Source organism: Labeo rohita, unplaced genomic scaffold (genome assembly GCF_022985175.1).
Source record: "Labeo rohita strain BAU-BD-2019 unplaced genomic scaffold, IGBB_LRoh.1.0 scaffold_84, whole genome shotgun sequence".
Lineage (NCBI taxonomy): Eukaryota > Metazoa > Chordata > Actinopteri > Cypriniformes > Cyprinidae > Labeo > Labeo rohita.
Genome location: NW_026129788.1, coordinates 180193 through 197856, shown reverse-complemented (window position 1 = coordinate 197856; position 17664 = coordinate 180193). Strand labels below are relative to the sequence as shown.

Below are 17664 nucleotides of genomic sequence, written 5' to 3'. Positions count from 1 at the left end.
AAGAGTTTGCCAACATCTAAATATGCTCCTACAATTTTTAAATCCATAAAAAAACTTGTACTTTATGAATAAACCTGTCAGAGAGGAGAAAGAGTGTTTATTCACAATGAAAACATACAGTACAGAGATACAGGAATATTCAGATATCATTATAAAATTATACTGGAATCTGTAATACTGAGATTGTGCTTAATTAAAGTTCTTCTGTGGCTCTTTGTAAGACTCATAAGTTAGTCTGATCCCTCAAATGAGTTCAAGATCTGGACATTAAGACGTGATGTTTCAGCAGCAGCGAATCTTCACAGTGTTTCAATTAATATGATGTTTAACATTTTTTAAAAATTTCAACCTTTACATTTTCACATTCAGGCACATTTGCAGTTGTTTGATGAATTTCATATAGCTTACAGCTGGTTTATTTTGCTAACACAACTCTGTTCAGCTGATATTTCCTGTTTCGTTGTAACATCACTGAAGGTGTTTGATGAAACCGATCGAGCTCGTGATCGTGTCTGTCCATTCACAGCAGCGGCTCCATCAGACGCTCTGGTTCTTCTTCTGCAGGCGAGTTCTGGCGGGTTCCGTGAGGACGAGCGGTTCCTGCGTGACCGTGGCCGGGTATTTCTGACCCAGAAGCTCCACTTCCACCTTCTGACCCACCCGAATCAGGTCGACGGGCAGGTAAGCGAAGGCCAGGCTCTGCTGCGTGGTGTAGCTGTACGATCCTGACGTCGTGTTCCCAACCACCTCGAGAGAACAGGAGAAACACGCACATGAGTATGAGACAAGACTGTTTCCACCACAGAAAAATAAAAAAAATATTTTTGCATTTAGAGTCATAATTACACTTCACTCATACAAAGTTGTGAGATATGAAAGTCAGAATTGCAAGATATAAACTCTCAATTCTGAGAAAACAAGCTTTTGTCTGTAAAGGAATTAAAAAAAAAAGACTTTTATTGCATGCAAATGTATTGTAGCTATTTGCAATTGCAAGTTTATATCTTGCAATTCTGATTTTTTCGTATCAGAGTTGATTCAGAGTTAAATTAAAAAGAAAAGTCTGAATTGTGAGAAAACGTAATAATTCATAATTCTCTTATGAGATAAAGACTTATTTTTTATTCCGAGCCAGAAACAGAGTTCACCGTGCATGAGCTGGTCAACTCTTGTTTCTGCTGTAGCTGTGCATCATTCTTTCTTCACATGCAGTGAAACTCTTTCCTGTCAGTCGATTTGGTAAGAACATTAACACACATCCCATTGTGTTGTGTTGTGTTATTAGACCTCTCCGTTGTGCCAGACGGTCTCGTTTCCCTCCGGGTCGATGTCGTCCGTGTCCAGCGTGAGGAACGCCAGCCGACGACTCAAACCCTGAGCCTTGATCTCCAGCAGAGCCTGTTTACCGATGAAATCTGCAGGCTGGAGACACCAGTGTGAGAATGAGAACGAGAACGAGCGCTCGAAACCACTGACAACATCTCACGTCCAGCTCAGCTGCTCCTCATACACAGTTGTTGTGTTTTAGGTTTAATTTCAGGGGTTAAAGGAAAAAAAAATCTTTTGACTGAAAATTTTTCTGTCACACACTCAGTTTCAGAGCTTTTTTTTTCTTCTTGTAATTAGAAGCGCTTGTCATCCTAATTTAAAACATTAGAAGCACCTTCTGATCAATAATCAAAAATTCTGATCAAAAATTCTTAATATAAGGTGACATCTGACTCCTTGAAGTGATTTACAGGGGCATTTTCTTTTTATGTTTGTAATGGCATTTTTCTAATTGTACTAAAAGTCTATAATCATCTATGTCAAATTCAAAAATGTATGTTTATAAAATTTCTAATTAAAACAATATAATAATAAGTAGAATAAGACAAATAACTTACCAATCATATAAAATTAGTATTAATAAAAAAATGACTTGTACTACAGAGGTGACACAGAAGAACACAAAAGTGGTTTGTAGATGTATTTTCATATGTTTAATGAGGCTCAGAGGGGCATGAGTGCAAATAAATTTATAAATTCATGTTGAGATTAATGTTTTAAATATAAAAGTTTGAATATAGAAATATTAAATTATTTAAATAACTAAAATTATACATTAAAATGAGACTAAATCCACCAGCAGGGTTAGGGTTAGGCAGAACAACAACAATGCACTACACGCTTCTTTTCCCCTCATTTTTTTGGATTTGATGGAACTTTAAGTCCTGTAGTTTTAGTTTATTATTACCTTATTGAGTTTGATGAAATAGTCCAAACCAGCTTCTAAAGGATTCGTGTCACAGTTCATCTGAAACAAAACAACAGAAGCTTGAGGTCAGATGAATGTTGTGTGTGTGTGTGTTTATTAATGTGTGTGTGTGTGTGTGTGTGTGTGTGTGTGTTTATTAATGTGTGTGTGTGTGTACTTGTTTTTGCTACATTGTGGGGACCAAATGTCCCCACAAGGATAGTAAAACCTGAAATTTTTGACATTGTGGGGACCGGCTTGAGGTCCCCATGGGTACAAAAGCTTATAAATCATACAGAATGAGATTTTTTGAGAAAGTAAAAATGCAGAAAGGTTTCTGTAAGGGTTAGGTTTAGGGGTAGGGTTAGGGTAAGGGGATAGAAAATACAGTGTGGACAGTATACAAACCATTGCGCCTATGGAGAGTCCCCACAAAGATAATAAACCAGACGTGTGTGTGTGTGTGTGTGTGTGAGCAGCACCTCGGCTCCCCAGGCTCTGAAGCCCTTCTCCAGTCTCAGTGAGCTCATGGCGTACGTGCCGAAGTTATCGATGTTCTCGTCTCGTCCCGCCTCCATCAGCGCCTGATACACCGCCGACATGTTCTGCATGTCCATGTAGAGCTCCCAACCCAACTCACCTACACACACACACACACACGGGATGAGCCGCTCATCTGCATACGTCCTGTCAATTAGCATGGTCAGCATGTAATTATCATCACCTGTGTAGGATATGCGTATGGCGCGGACGGGAACGCCGGCGAGCTGGACGGATCTGCAGTGCAGGAATCTGAAGGCCGTGTCACTCATGTCTTCATCTGTGAGCTTCTGAAGAACCTTCCGTGATTTCGGCCCAGCGATGCCCAAAACACCGATCTCATCCGTCACGTTAGACACGCTCACGCGATACCCGCCGTCACACGCCTCGCGCTCGATCCACCTGAGACAGACAGAAACCACAGTGAAAACTACAGCTGAACACAGAAAATAATGCAGTGATGTCATAAAGCAACACAGACTGCGATGTTACACTCTAATATAAAGGTGATGTGGTTGCTAGGGTGTTGTGAGTGTTTCAGGCAGTTGCTAAGGTGTCCAGATGTTTTCGCACATGATCCGACAAATCACTCATGTCTGGAGCTCAAACACTGATCTCAAAGCTCTAGTACTAGTAATGACTGAATTATCAACAGTAGTGCTGGAGGTCAATTCACTTTCATCCAGAAGGGGGCGCTGTGTGTGTGAGTGTGTTTTTGGAGGTCAGTGTGCTGTTTTCTGATTGGATGAGACAAGGGGCAGAAACCAGACAGCTGTGTTACTGACACACACACACACTTCAGATATTCTCACATTACACAGAGTGGCTCCTTCAGCTCTCAGATTATAGTAATAGTTACTGATGTGAATGTGTGTGTGTGTGTGTGTGTGTGTGTGTGTGTGTGTGTGTGTGAGAGAGAGACGCACCGCAGATCGTGCAGCTCTGACCCGGAGCCTGTGATGAGCAGAAACTCTCCAGGTGCAGTCTGGGTAACCGTGACCTCAGCGTAGACACGCCCTCGTGGGGTCAACATGTGACTGATGTTGGTTTGACCCACCTGAGAAACATCACATCATCATGATTCAATCAGCACACACACACACACACACATTTGGTCCTCACAAGTGTAGTCAAACAAGTACACTCTCTTTCTCACACAACTGATGTCTGATTCCTGTCAGTCATTCATGTATCAACATGTTCTGAGCTTACAGTGATTCTCCTGTCATAAACATCTCATCCGGATCATCAGGTTGTCTGTAATATTTCACTAGACTCAGATATAAAATGTACTGCGGTAACACAGATTACTGTTGTTTCTCTCTCTCACCTTTGGCAGTGTGTTGGCAAACAGTCGGTCGAGCAGCCGGTGTGAATCTTCTCCTTTCACAATGAACTTCCCAAAGGGTGAAAGGTCAATCACACCCACATCCTGCATCACCAGTTTACACTCTCGCCCGACCACCTCGAACCAGTTAGTCCTTCTGAAACTGGGTCTGCACACAGGACCCGAGAGAGACACGCATTCACATTCATCCAATCAGAGCTGTGGATTCTAGCATCATTCACGCTGCTGTTCAAACATTTGAGGTCAATGACAGTAAAGACATTTATAAAGATTTATGTTTCAAATAAATGCTGTTCTGTTTATCTGTGAATCCTGAAAAAGAAAATGTATGACGGTTTCCACAAAAATATTGTGCAGCACAACTGTTTTCAACATTGCTAATAATCAGAAATGTTTGTTGAGCAGCAAATCCGCATATTAGAATGATTTCTGAAGGATCATGTGACACCGAAGACTGGAGTAATGATGCTGGAAATTCAGCTGCGCATCACAGAAATAAATTACAGTTTAACAGATATTCACATAGAAAACAGCTGTGTTTGATTGTAATAATATTTCACTGCACTGTGAGCAGAAAACACATCTTTCAGAAATACTTTAAATCTTACAAACCCCAAACATCTGAATGCTAGTGATATCTGTTTAATGTTGTGTCTCACTTGTATCCGATGTCGTCTCCAGGTTTATGGAAGTAATGCGGCTGCTCCCATCCTGCGTGGAAACCCATTGAGCATTTGTCCTTCAGCAGCTCATAGACGCCGCTGACCCGGTTAGTCGGGCGACCCGCAAAGCGCTCCTCCTTCGGGTAACCCACTGAAACCAATCAGAGAACAGAGATCATCTACATCACGTGTTACTGTGGCGTACGTACGCGTGTTCCTGTCACGTGACTCACCGACGTTGTTGAAACCGTACGACTCTCTGGCTTTGGCGCACAGGTACGGGACGGTGGTCCAGTGACTGTAGCGGTTGGGGTCGCACTCGATGAGGTCATACGGCGGCTCACCGCTCATGATCCAGTCGCTGAGAAACTTCCCCACTCCTCCAGAGTGAATGATACCGTACCTGTCAATCACACGTCACACACCTGTCAATCATCCTCTCCGCTGATCATGAAAGCTTCAAAATTTGCATCCGAGTTGTAGAACCATCAATCACTGTTCTTAAACAGAATCACACTGAACTGATTCACTGTTATTGAACTGAATCATACTGAACTGTATCACTTTTTGAACTGAATCATAGTTATTAAACTGAATCAGTTATTAAATTGAATCATACTTCACTGAATCACATATATTGAACTAAACCATACTGAACTGAATCACAGTTATTGAACAGAATCATACTGAAAAAAATTAGTTATTTAACTGAACTAAATGCACTGTGTGTGTGTAAACGTGTTACGTGTGTGTGTGTGTGTGTTTTCACCCGAAGCCGATGGCGGTCCAGTAGTTTCTGGCTCCCTGATGCGGTCCGATCATGGGCAGCAGGTCAGGCGTGTATGTGATCGGTCCGGACACGACGTTGATAATATCAGCGTTCTTCAGAACCGGCACCATCTCCATGGCCATTTCCACATGATCCATGATCCGGTCCAGATCGGACTCAAACAGCTCCTTACCGAAACCTGCAACACACCCCTGATTATTTCTGACTGCACTGTGATTTCACTGTGATCTGATCTCTGTGATCGTGTGCTGACCTGGAGGAACTCCGTCTCTGACCCACGAGTCCTGCAGCTTCATCTTCTCCTCTTTCTCGTAGGGTCCGAACAGCAGGCCGTCCCGCTCCTGACGCAGGTAATACGAGCCCTCCAGATCCCGAATCACAGGAAGCTCCGTCTTCAGCGCCTTCACCTCGGGAACGGTCGCCGTGACGACGTACTGGTGATGCACTGGGATGGTGGGGTGCTCGAAACCGATCATGTGACCCAGTTCACGCGCCCAGAACCCTGAGATCAAGACAAACGTACAGTGCTTTATATATTATGTCATAAAAACGTCACAATAATCCACACCACTCCATTCCAACAATGAACATCTTGAGATGACAAAAGTTGAAAGAAATCCATCAAGACGTTTTTAACTATTATAACACTTCCTCCACTGATCTCCTTTTGCCATATATTTGTTTAGGACTGTTCTGTGCAGATTTCTCTCCTGATTCAGACCAGAACACTTTTAACTGGAGGAAGTGTTATTATGGACTCAATGTATTTTAGTTAAAAATGTCTTAATGATGGATTTGTTTCAGCTTTTGTCTTCTCAAGATGTGAACTGATGGACTGGAGTGGTGTGGATTACTTTTTATCAGCTGTTTGGACTCTCATTCTGACGGCACCCATTCACTGCAGAGGATCCATTGGTGAGACGGTGATGGAATGACACAGTTCTTCAAATCTGATGAACAAACAAACTCATCCTAATCTTGGATACCCTGAGGATGAGCACATTAAAGCAAATTCTAAATTTTGAGTGAACTGTTCCTTTAAGAAGAACCCCTGAGCAAAGGAGACACACAAATACTGAAGATGTCCTGAAATAAACACACAGAACATGATCCTTCAGTCTGAAATAACCTCCAGCAGCCAACACACACACATACACTTACTTTCCACAGCCATACTGGTTTTTACACTAAGCTAACGATATTTTCTAACCCCAACACTGAACGTAACCCTCACAGAACACTTTTTGCATTTTGACATTTTTAATAAAACATGGTTTATTCTGTTCAGTTGGCCTGTTGAATCACACTGTGTGTGTGTGTGTGGATCAGAACTAGTTCAGCCACAGCAACAAACACACAATCATGAACATCTGTAGCACTGTGAGATGTCGTCTGATTGGCCGAGGTGTTTTTTCAGGCACCAATCACAGCTCACAGTGTGTTTGTGGGTCGGCAGGGTTCAGAGTAACCGGATCTTCCTGAAAACATTCCGTGTGCTCTGACCTTTGACCTCCAGGTGTGTTTGACTGATCCCAGACCTGCAACTCTGACCCGACAGAACCTGGTGATGTCATCACTGAAGCTCGAGTGTGAGTTCACATCATAAACACGATGCTACAGCAAGAATGAGAAATGACACCAAGAGCCACCGCAAACTCCATCTAAACTTGATGAAATTCATTCACTTAAAACTGAGATATAAAGGCATCATCTCAGAGACCGTCTTTTATTCGCCATTGGCAAATTGTTCCTGTTTTGCATGTAAAACTGGTAGTTTCGCAAATAATTCATCATTTACAGCCAAAACTGTTAAAATTGCATCTGAAACTCAGTGGATCACTGAAAAAACTGATTCAAACACAAGGAGTGAGACAAAGTAACAGCTCATATTCTCCATGTGCAAAAGAGAACTGATTAGAATAGAAACAGAGTAGAATGTATTAGAATAGAATAGAACAAATTAGAATAGAACAGAACACTATAGAAATCTAGATTAGAATACTACAGAAAGGAACAGAACAGATCATAGAATAGAATAGAATAGAATAGAATAGAATAGTATGGAATAAAACAGAATAGAATAGAACAGATTACAATAGTATAGGATAAAACAGAATAGACTAGATTAGACTAAAACAGATTAGAATAGAATAGAATAGAATAGTATGGATTAGAATAGAATAGAATAGAATAGTATGGATTAATGGATTAGAATAGAATAGAAGAATAGAATAGATTAGAACAGATTACAATAGTATAGGATAAAACAGAATAGACTAGATTAGACTAAAACAGAATAGAATAGTATAGAATACAGAATAGAATGTAATAGAATAGAATAGAATAGTATGGATTAGAATAGAATAGAATAGTATGGAATAGAATAGAAAAGATTACAACAGTATAGGATAAAACAGAATAGACTAGACTAAAACAGATTAGAATAGTATAGAATTCAGAATAGAATAGAATAGAATAGATCTGAGTCAGTGACTAAAGCTGATGGCCTTCACAGAAAGAACTGAAATGAGAGAAAAAAAATGACGAATGAAGAGTTCTGGTGAGAACTGGTTGAGCTGAGGCGTGCGAGAGAGACCTCTGATGATTGGCTGTGAGATGAACTGTTGGCGAGAGCTGATTGGCCGGTCATGTGAGTGGGACAGAAGGCCAAAACCTCAAAAACATTAAACCTGGACCAACATCAGCCAAACAAACACAAACACACACACACACACACAGATCTGACTCTGGTTCTTCATTACTCAATTCAGTCCACAGACACATTCTCAGTCGGATCTCATGTTTAAACAGGAAAAGGAAACTTTCTGACCTCTGGATCAGCAGCACATGACACACATTAAACATTCGGCACACTCGTTTCAGAGCCGGACCGACGCTACTGCAGTGACCCAAACACTCAGAAAACAGCCGACAGCAGCAAAAATGGATTTTGGGACACAATCAGGTGCGTTTGTTACAGGAGAGGTCAGAGGTCAGAGATCGGCTCGTGTGACTGTTCAATGTGTGTCTGATCATCTTATCAAAGCTGCTTCAGCACATTCTACAAACTATTACAACAAAACCTGCTGAAAGATCTCAACCCATGACACTTCTGTCGGATTTTGCTGATACTAGGACAATCTATATTTTAAAAATGTTTCCTTCCTGTGACGGGCGGCCCGAGACAAGAATTTACCCTGAATTAAATGCCAGATGCAGTTTTTTGTGTCACCAAAATACTCTGAGTCTTATTTATGCTCTACCACTTCCAGCTGCTCATTCAAACAGATGAGGCAGATAAAATGTGCATCTTACAACATATTACAATATAAACTCCAAACAGCAAACACTGTCATAATTCATGCGCAGTATTCATTTAACTGCTTAGAAACAACAAGCCTAGAACACACCACAGTGTTTGATCGTGCAGTGCTCACATTTATTTTATGAAATCATCGACTTTTGAAGTTTAATCGCATTAGCATGTTTTGCAATTCCTTTTTTTCCATCCCCAAATTTAAGACCTCTTAAAATGATCATTATGGAAGATCTATAATACGTTTTATGGTCCTAAATTTGATCAAACTGAACAGAAGACTTTTTAAGAACCCTGAAAAACATGCTGCTCCACTAGTCTCCGTCACCTCAGATTTCCAGCAGCTTTTGAGATTCACGTGAGTGAACAGCTGCAGCTCTGAAATATAAATGGGGAGCAGATGCTCTCAGACTGCAGTGAGGGGTGTGGCCTAACACATGTGGGTGTGGCCTAATATATGTGAGTGTAGCTTAGCATGTAAAGGTGGGGTCTAACGCATGTGGGCGTGGCCTACATATGGTTTAGCATGTGATGTGTGATTTATCATATGTGGGTGTGGCCTGATATGTGAAGGTGTGGTCTATCATGTAAGGGTGTGGTCTAACCTGTGGCATTGACGATGCGATTGGCTCGGATGGTTCCGTGTGGCGTCTGGACGTCCCATCTGCCGTCAGCGGTCGGCGTGAGTCCCGTGACCGGAGCGGGTTGATAGATCTGAGCGCCGTACATTCGTGCTCCCGCTGCCAGAGCCATCGTCAGAGAATACGGGTCAATGTGACCGTCACCCGGATTATAGAGACCCGCCAACACCTGACACACACAGACAAGCAGCTTCAGCCTCTACACACACGTTCTGATGTCCCGAGTAAATTTAATAGATTGCCCAGAATATAAGACATTTTTTATCATGTGAAAGATGCTGTGACTTATATTCCAGAGTAGTTTATGTTTTGCAGTTAACATCAATCATGCAAAATATGTGCAAAGTACTTTCTGAATCAGTTATAATGCAGTTATTTATCTGTATTTTTGATTATTTTTGAATGTAATGATACAACGTGACACATCACAGCAAAGCGACTTGATCCGTGTTTATTTAAACAATGCAGTTTTGAACCAGTGCGTCTTATTGTCCACAGAACACAGTATGTGTTTCGTCCCTGAGCATCTTGACGTGTTCATACCTTGTCCATGTTGAGCAGAGGGAAGAGCTGCTGGATCTTCTCGGGGCCGATGAGGAACTGTGGCGTGGGGTGCCAGTGCGTTCTGGTCATCTGATATCTGAGCTCGTCCACTCGGACCGGAGTAGATGCCAGTCTGATGCTGCCCGGCTGATGGAAGCCCACGGCCTACAATACAAACACACCACGCTCAATACAGGTGCAAATGCGTCACAGACCTGCGGCAGTTCATCACAGCAAGAACCTGAGCATCTCACCCGTAATGAATCCCTCTGACCCTAGTAAACATCATTACTGATGTGTCTCACCTGTCCCGTCTCGGCCTCGAGCTGCTCGAAGAGTTTAATGCTGTAATAGTGAATCTTCTTCAGATTAATGCCGGGATGATAGTATGTGGTGAGTCCCGCCTGTGGAAGAAAACATCATCATCATCACGTCATTCAGACACGAGTACAGCAGAACAGCACACGCACCCAACATAACCTCAGTCACCTCAGATAATCATTTTGGGTTCAAATGTTAGCCTGTTTAACCTGAAATACTGCAGTGAGACTTCAAAACAAGTCATTTACACTGTCAGCTGTCTTGCCTTTTACATTTACCTACATGCATTTGGCAAACGCTTTTAGTCAAAGCTGTTCAATTGATCAGTTGCATGCATTAAACCCATGAACTTGGTGTTGAAGGGCAATGATCCACTGATTGTTTTTTCTTAAAGCTGAAAACCAGACAGTCATCATACTGGTTAATTACTAACAGTTGCTTAAATGTTTAGTCACATGAGAATCCGAACAGCTTACATGCTAAAGTAGGTATAAGAAAGATCAAACGCTTAATATGAGTTTGTTTATTCTAGAATGCACAGACGTCCTCAGGCTGATCCAGTTGTAGTTATGCAGTTTTAATCTGATTTCGAAATCTCAATTTCTGAAACCACATTTTATTGCTGACTTGGCAGAAAAGACTTTCTTTTTTTCTTTTTTTTACTGTTTTGCTCCTTCAAGCAGATGGAGCCGTGGCACATAGACGACTGAACTGATCTGAATAATGACTTTACTGTTTTTCTAGAGCTGCTTTACAGCTGAATTTGGATTCACACATCACTGATTCTGTTATTTTTCTGTTTATCTCTATGAAGCTGCTTTGAAACAATCTGTAAATGAGTGTGACTTGACCCACTTTTACCCACATAGAAAGCAGCTGCTTGAGTGTTTATCAAGACTGAGTGTTGAGTGAACGGACATCTGTTACAGTCACATCAAACTCCGTAAGATAAGAAAACCCTGAGTAACTATTGAACGCCTTTCATCACTGAGGGGTTTCATAACTTGTGTGGTTTGTTGCAACCAAAAGCATTTTCTAAAATACTACACCGAATCTAGATTCTAGATGACCCCTGACCCTTGACCCCTGAGCCTACCGCGTGCCACGTGGATCCGGCCGTCAGCTCGGACTTTTCCAGCAGCACCACGTCCTTCTGCCCGGCTTTGGCCAGATGATACGCCAGACTGACCCCGACACACCCGCCGCCGATGATCACCGTCTCCGCCGAGTCCTTCAGACGCTTCCCCAAAACACCGGCAGACCCGTCTCTGAGAACCACGACAAAACCATCAAACACACTCACAGCATCACAGATCATCAGACTATGATTAGATATGATGACTGAATCACAGGTGCTGCAAATTCACACGATTAATGCAGAATCTGTGATTTTGATGATTAGAGTTTTAATGCCATTTAGTTTGAATTTTCCCATGCATTCCCATAATGTTTGCAAGGTCTGTCAGATATACTCATACTTTGTCTCAACTGTCTATCAGATTTAATTTATATTTTCTCAGATTTATCAGATACATCTGATATTTTCTCAGACGCAACTCACAATTATCAGGTTTATTAAATGTAATCTCAACTCTACCTCAGATATTTCTCAGACACATCTCAATATTTTCCAGTCTGTCAGATATGATTCATATTTTCTCGGCTCTATCTGAGATGTTTCTCACCCGTCATCTGTGGCGAAGCTCCGTGCAGAAACGCGCAGTGTTTGTCTCCTGAAGTCTCGCCTCACAAGAGCGTTACACGCGTTTAATATTCGCGACATTTTGTGTTGCGGGTGCGAATGAAGTTTTCTTGAGTTTCGGCTCCGAGTTTCCAAACAAACGCTCGCGCAGAAACACGCACGAGCAGCGCGCGCCCGTCTGTCAGAGCGCGTCAAACACGCGCTGAGTTTAACAGCCTATGAGAGGATTCCTATTCACTATCATTAGCAAAAGAACACAGTCTACACGAAAACACTGAATACAGAGACAAAAACAGAATGATTCAGTGCTTTTTTCCTTCATGCGCACTCAGCATCTGTTATATCTGCAGTGTTGACCTGCAATGACATATCTTTCATAAACAGTCTGAGTGAATGAACAATCTGCAGCACAAACAAAGATTGCAGCAACTCTGAGTGTGTGTGTGTGTGTGTGATCCAGAGGAATGTTTGTGGACAGTGAAATGTGTCAAGGCAGCAGATCACATGATCAATGTCTCAGAGCCGCAGCTCAAACACACAGCAGCGATTATCAGCTCAGACACGATCAATGATCAATAGCTCGTCTAGAAACATCTGCACCGGCAGCTTTTCCATCTAGCAAGGAATCTTCTCAGATTTCTGGCTGGTGTTTTGGCAAAGTTCCCTCAGAGTTATGAACAAACATTCTTCCAGTAACGTTTCTTCTGATACATTTAAGTTCGCCTGTCGTTTTCAAATGTTACACTTTTGTTTCAGAATGTTCTGATTTATTGTTACTTTTATATGTTCAGAGAACGTTCTGAAATGGAATGTTCTCTTAACATTCACATAACCAAGAAAAAATGTTTTAACATTAAAAAAACATTCTTAAGATATATTTTTTGGGGCTAACAGGGGAGATTCTTTGTTTTCGCATGTCCAGAGAACATTCAAAAGTAAAGTTCTCATAATGTTTGAAAAACTAGATTATTAACAAATAATGTTTTCATATCTTAAAAAGAACGTTAGAACAGATGTTTGTGCACGCCTAGATAACGGTTGCGTTTTTGTTGTAAGAAAACAATTAATGATACAATATGTTGCCGTTTAATACAGTAGAAAACGACTTCAAACACAAACGTATTTCTCTCGTGTGTTTGTGTGGAGAGTGTGACATAAGATCAGACGCGTTATTGAGTATCACTCTGATGATATTGATATTCTAAGAAAATTAGATCAGCTGAAACATAAACATTAACCAGTAACATTGTGAACTAGTTTGGGTTACAGGGGGCCGATCTCTGACACACACACACCCCTCCAGCGGTGCTTTATAAGCGCTCATCTCATGTGCATCTCACTCCAGTCTCACTCAGCTCTCCTGAAGGTCTCCATCTGTCACTGAATCTACTGCTCAATATGGCACCAGTCGGATCAAAGAAGGTGAGTTACTCCTTTAGACACTTCTAGCGATTCTTCAGTTCGGTTTGTACGTTTGTGAGCGCGTTGTTTTTACATGAAGTGCGCAAACGTGCCATGACGCATGAGATCCTGCAGAAGGTTTATATTTGTTCCAAGCTATTAATATATCAGCTCTCTCACACACATGAAAAGAAGCACGCAAACTTGTCTTCAAGTGCGTGTTAATGCGGTTAAAGACGAAATAAAACGCGCCTCGTGCGCGCTCGCACCCTGATCCACGCAGTTGCGCACGTTCGTTCTGGTCTTTGCACTGCATGTGTTTTGGCCTCAGATCGCTGAGAGTGCGTGTGTCTGTGTGTCTGTGTGTTTGTGTTCAGGGTATTCTGGAGCGCCTGGACGCGGGTGAGGTGGTGATTGGAGACGGAGGGTTCGTGTTTGCGCTGGAGAAGAGAGGATACGTGAAGGCCGGACCCTGGACACCAGAGGCCGCTGCAGAGCACCCGGAGGCCGGTGAGACTCACCCTAAATTACGTTCCAGCGTGCAGGGAACGGGCCCCAACTGGTTAACATTCAAATAACCAAAAAAAAAAAAAAAAAAAAAAATATTTTAAACTTTTAGGAAAACCTTAAAGAGCATTCAGAAATAATGCTAAATAAAGACATGTTATGGAAGAAAAATCAAAAATGGCCAATGAATGAAAATAAAGGTGTCTAACTTTAACTATACTTTTCTATATTCTATTGCTAGTTTGTACTTGAACATTTCAGAACTGTTCAGGCCTAGATTACTGGTTCTTCCTCATAAAGTTTCTTTGGCTCACTAGTTGTATTTGCACTAGGCCGTTTGGTAAGAAGCTGCCGTGTTTAAGCGACGCATGTGTTTTTATCTCTGTCAGTGCGACAGCTGCACAGGGAATTCCTGCGGGCCGGGTCAAATGTCATGCAGACGTTCACTTTCTACGCCAGCGACGACAAACTGGAGAACAGAGGAAACAAACTGACTTTCACTGTGAGTCGCTCACATTCACACGCATCAGTCGCACAATCAGCTCCTCATCATGATCGGATCAAGTCACTGATGTTAAGCATGTAATGCACTGATCTTAGATCAGTTAGAGCTCATTTTACACATTGCACAACTCTGATCTCAGATCAGCGTTCAGAGATTAAACACAAACACTGATAGAGATGTTTGCTGACCGTCCGCAGGGTCAGCAGATCAACGAGGCCGCCTGCGATCTGGCCAGAGAAGTAGCCAATGAGGGCGACGCTCTGGTGGCGGGCGGAGTCTCGCAGACGCCCTCATACCTCAGCTGCAAGAGCGAAGACGAGGTCAAGAAGATCTTCAAGAAACAGCTCGACGTCTTCATTAAGAAGAACGTGGACTTCCTGATCGCCGAGGTGAGAATGTGCAAACCACATGTGAGATCTCAGTAACGGTGCTCATCATGTGCTCCCTGAGCTCAGCTCATTCCAAATGACTTTAGTTTAGTTATTGATCAGTTGATTGATTGATCTGCAGTACTTTGAGCACGTGGAGGAGGCTGAATGGGCCGTCCAAGTTCTGAAGGCAACAGGAAAGCCTGTAGCAGCCACTCTGTGTATTGGACCTGAAGGAGACATGCATGGAGTGACACCTGGAGAGTGTGCGGTCAGACTGGTCAAAGCAGGTGCGTCTCACACACACAAAAACAGTGCACTTTTTAGTGTGAGCACACCACTCACACTGTTTACACTAGAACAGTGTATAAGTATTGAGATGCACCTCCAGTCATCAGCGTCAGATGGATCCTGCTCAATCACCGATGCGTCTTTTGTGGTCAGCAGTGCTCTGATGTGTTGTGTTTGTGCTCCAGGTGCTGATATCGTGGGTGTGAACTGTCACTTTGACCCCATGACCTGTGTGAAGACTGTGTCCATGATGAAGGCCGGCGTGGAGAAAGCCGGTCTGAAGGCACATTACATGACGCAGCCGCTGGCGTATCACACACCCGACTGCAGCTGCCAGGGATTCATCGACCTGCCCGAGTTCCCCTTCGGTACACACACACACATTCATTCATGTTATAGTCAGGAATGTGATTTATAATCCCTAGCAAACAAAAATAAATTCTAAGAATATTTTGCTAAAACTATTATTTCTGAATATTTTTAAACAGTTTTTATGTATCAAGAATGTTTCTTTTTAGTTATGTGAACATTAGAGTAACATTCCATTCGATCATTTTGAAACAGTTCTGAGAGTGTTACATTCGAATGCTCCCGCAACATTTAAATCACCCTTTTTTCTGTGGTTAAAGAATGTTTTTTCTCCATTGTGCAAACATAACCAAGGAACATTCCATTCTATCATACTGAAAACATCCTGTTATTACTGAAGAATGTTACTGAGCATAGTTCTGAGAACATACAAACAACATCATAAGGACGTTCTGAGAATAATCTGATTTAATCGTGATGAAATCTACACGTGTATGTTGTGGTGTTCAGCTCTGGAGCCGAGGATCCTCACCCGCTGGGAGATGCAGCAGTACGCCAGAGAGGCCTACAAGGCGGGAATCCATTACATCGGCGGCTGCTGCGGGTTCGAGCCGTATCACATCCGCGCCGTGGCCGAGGAGCTCGCAACCGAGAGAGGAATCCTGCCCGAAGCCTCTCAGAAACACGGCATGTGGGGCAGCGGCCTGGAAATGCACACCAAACCCTGGGTCAGAGCCAGGTGAGACAGAGACACACTCATGATCGACCACCAGTGTGTTTCTGCACACTTCAGATATACAGTAGTCAACATTTGAAGTGGATCAAAAATTTGTCCTAAGACAAGAACGGGCACTGTTTTGGTTTTAGGACAACTTTGATGAAAGGTCTTGATCCACTTTTGGATCCACAAATATATATTGATACGATGATGGACGCTTGCATCCGTGACGTTCATGAGTGTTTGTTTCCGCAGGGCCCGTCGCGATTACTGGGAGAAGCTGAAGCCGGCGTCCGGCCGCCCGCTGTGCCCGTCCATGTCCTCTCCTGACGGGTGGGGGGTCACCAAAGGTCACGCCGAGCTCATGCAGCAGAAGGAGGCCACGACTGCGGAGCAGCTGCGCCCGCTGTTCGAGAAAGCCGACGCCAAACACTGAGGGTCAGAGGTCGAGTCAGGGCTGCGCCGCGTTTAGAAACCTGTGCTACTACAGGAGATACGAGAGAGAGACACGTCAAAAAAATCAGCCGTTTGTCTGTCTACCTCTTTCCTTCCTTATTGTACGTTTACAAACGCTGATATCATGAATAGCATTGTTTACTTCAGCAGGACCAGAAGTTCTTAGAAACCAAACGAAAGTTTAATCTGCCTTTAAGTGTAATTGTGCCAAAAGACGATATTCTGTATTTGATATTCTGCGCTTTCTGAGCCGCCACGCGTCACGCTAACATCACGGGTCGGTCACACGATCGATGTGGCGGAGCTTCATTCCAGATGTTCGGAACACTCCAGTCTGACCAGAGCTTCCTTTCGAGAGTCTGATTCCTGATGCTCAATAAAAAAAAATCATGATCTCAATCACTCTCACTGTCATGGAGTTATTTAATGTGGTGATATATAGATATATAGATGTATAGATGTATACTTGTATAGTTGTGAGGTCTGATGCTGCATAAACTGCCCTGTAAAGGGACAAATAAAGATATCACTACTACTACATGAAGGACTCGCGCAGGGAAGGTTTAGAATGGAATTAGAAAGAGATTTATTGAGAAGTACATTGACACATACAAGGTCAGAAGAAGCTTCCAGTGCACAAAAACAGCAACAGTACACAGCAAAATAAAAAAAAGTAAATAAGCTATTTGTGCATATATGCACTAATTTCTATGTACAAGTGTGCAATATGCAAACAGAAGTAATAGGGAATAAGAGGAGGTTAGGTACTGTTACACAACTAATAAATGTTAATATGATTAAAAATTAGATTTACATGTGTTGCTCTTACTTAAGATGTGTTTTAAAGCTAACAAAATGATGTGTTTTGGAACATTCTGCTTACATTTCCAACAAGTTTCATACTTTGACGCATTGCTTGGTTCCTCTTTTGTAAGTCAATAAAAGCATCTGCTAAACGCAGAAATGTAAATATTAAGATGTTAGTTCTGAATGTTCTCTGAACATTCAAA

General features: G+C 42.4%; 2 protein-coding genes across 2 annotated transcripts; one reads left to right on the top strand and one right to left on the bottom strand.

The window, feature by feature from the left end:
- Positions 1-77: 77 nt before the first annotated feature.
- On the bottom strand, positions 78-12475 carry dmgdh (dimethylglycine dehydrogenase). The gene is made up of 16 exons (XM_051104916.1): positions 12083-12475; positions 11494-11665; positions 10382-10480; positions 10077-10241; positions 9498-9702; positions 5830-6078; positions 5556-5754; positions 5020-5189; positions 4784-4937; positions 4107-4272; positions 3703-3833; positions 2961-3178; positions 2719-2876; positions 2237-2296; positions 1288-1422; positions 78-747 (listed from the first exon to the last, which is right to left on the bottom strand). The coding sequence occupies exons 1-16, from the start codon at positions 12178-12180 to the stop codon at positions 538-540; spliced, it is 2589 nt and encodes an 862-aa protein (XP_050960873.1). The 5' UTR covers positions 12181-12475; the 3' UTR covers positions 78-537.
- Positions 12476-13363: 888 nt separating this feature from the next.
- bhmt (betaine-homocysteine methyltransferase) lies at positions 13364-17053 on the top strand. The gene is made up of 8 exons (XM_051104930.1): positions 13364-13521; positions 13878-14010; positions 14397-14509; positions 14710-14901; positions 15023-15170; positions 15357-15539; positions 15991-16219; positions 16454-17053. Exons 1-8 carry the CDS (start codon positions 13498-13500, stop codon positions 16632-16634), a joined length of 1203 nt encoding a protein of 400 aa, XP_050960887.1. The 5' UTR covers positions 13364-13497; the 3' UTR covers positions 16635-17053.
- The last annotated feature ends 611 nt before the right edge of the window (positions 17054-17664 follow it).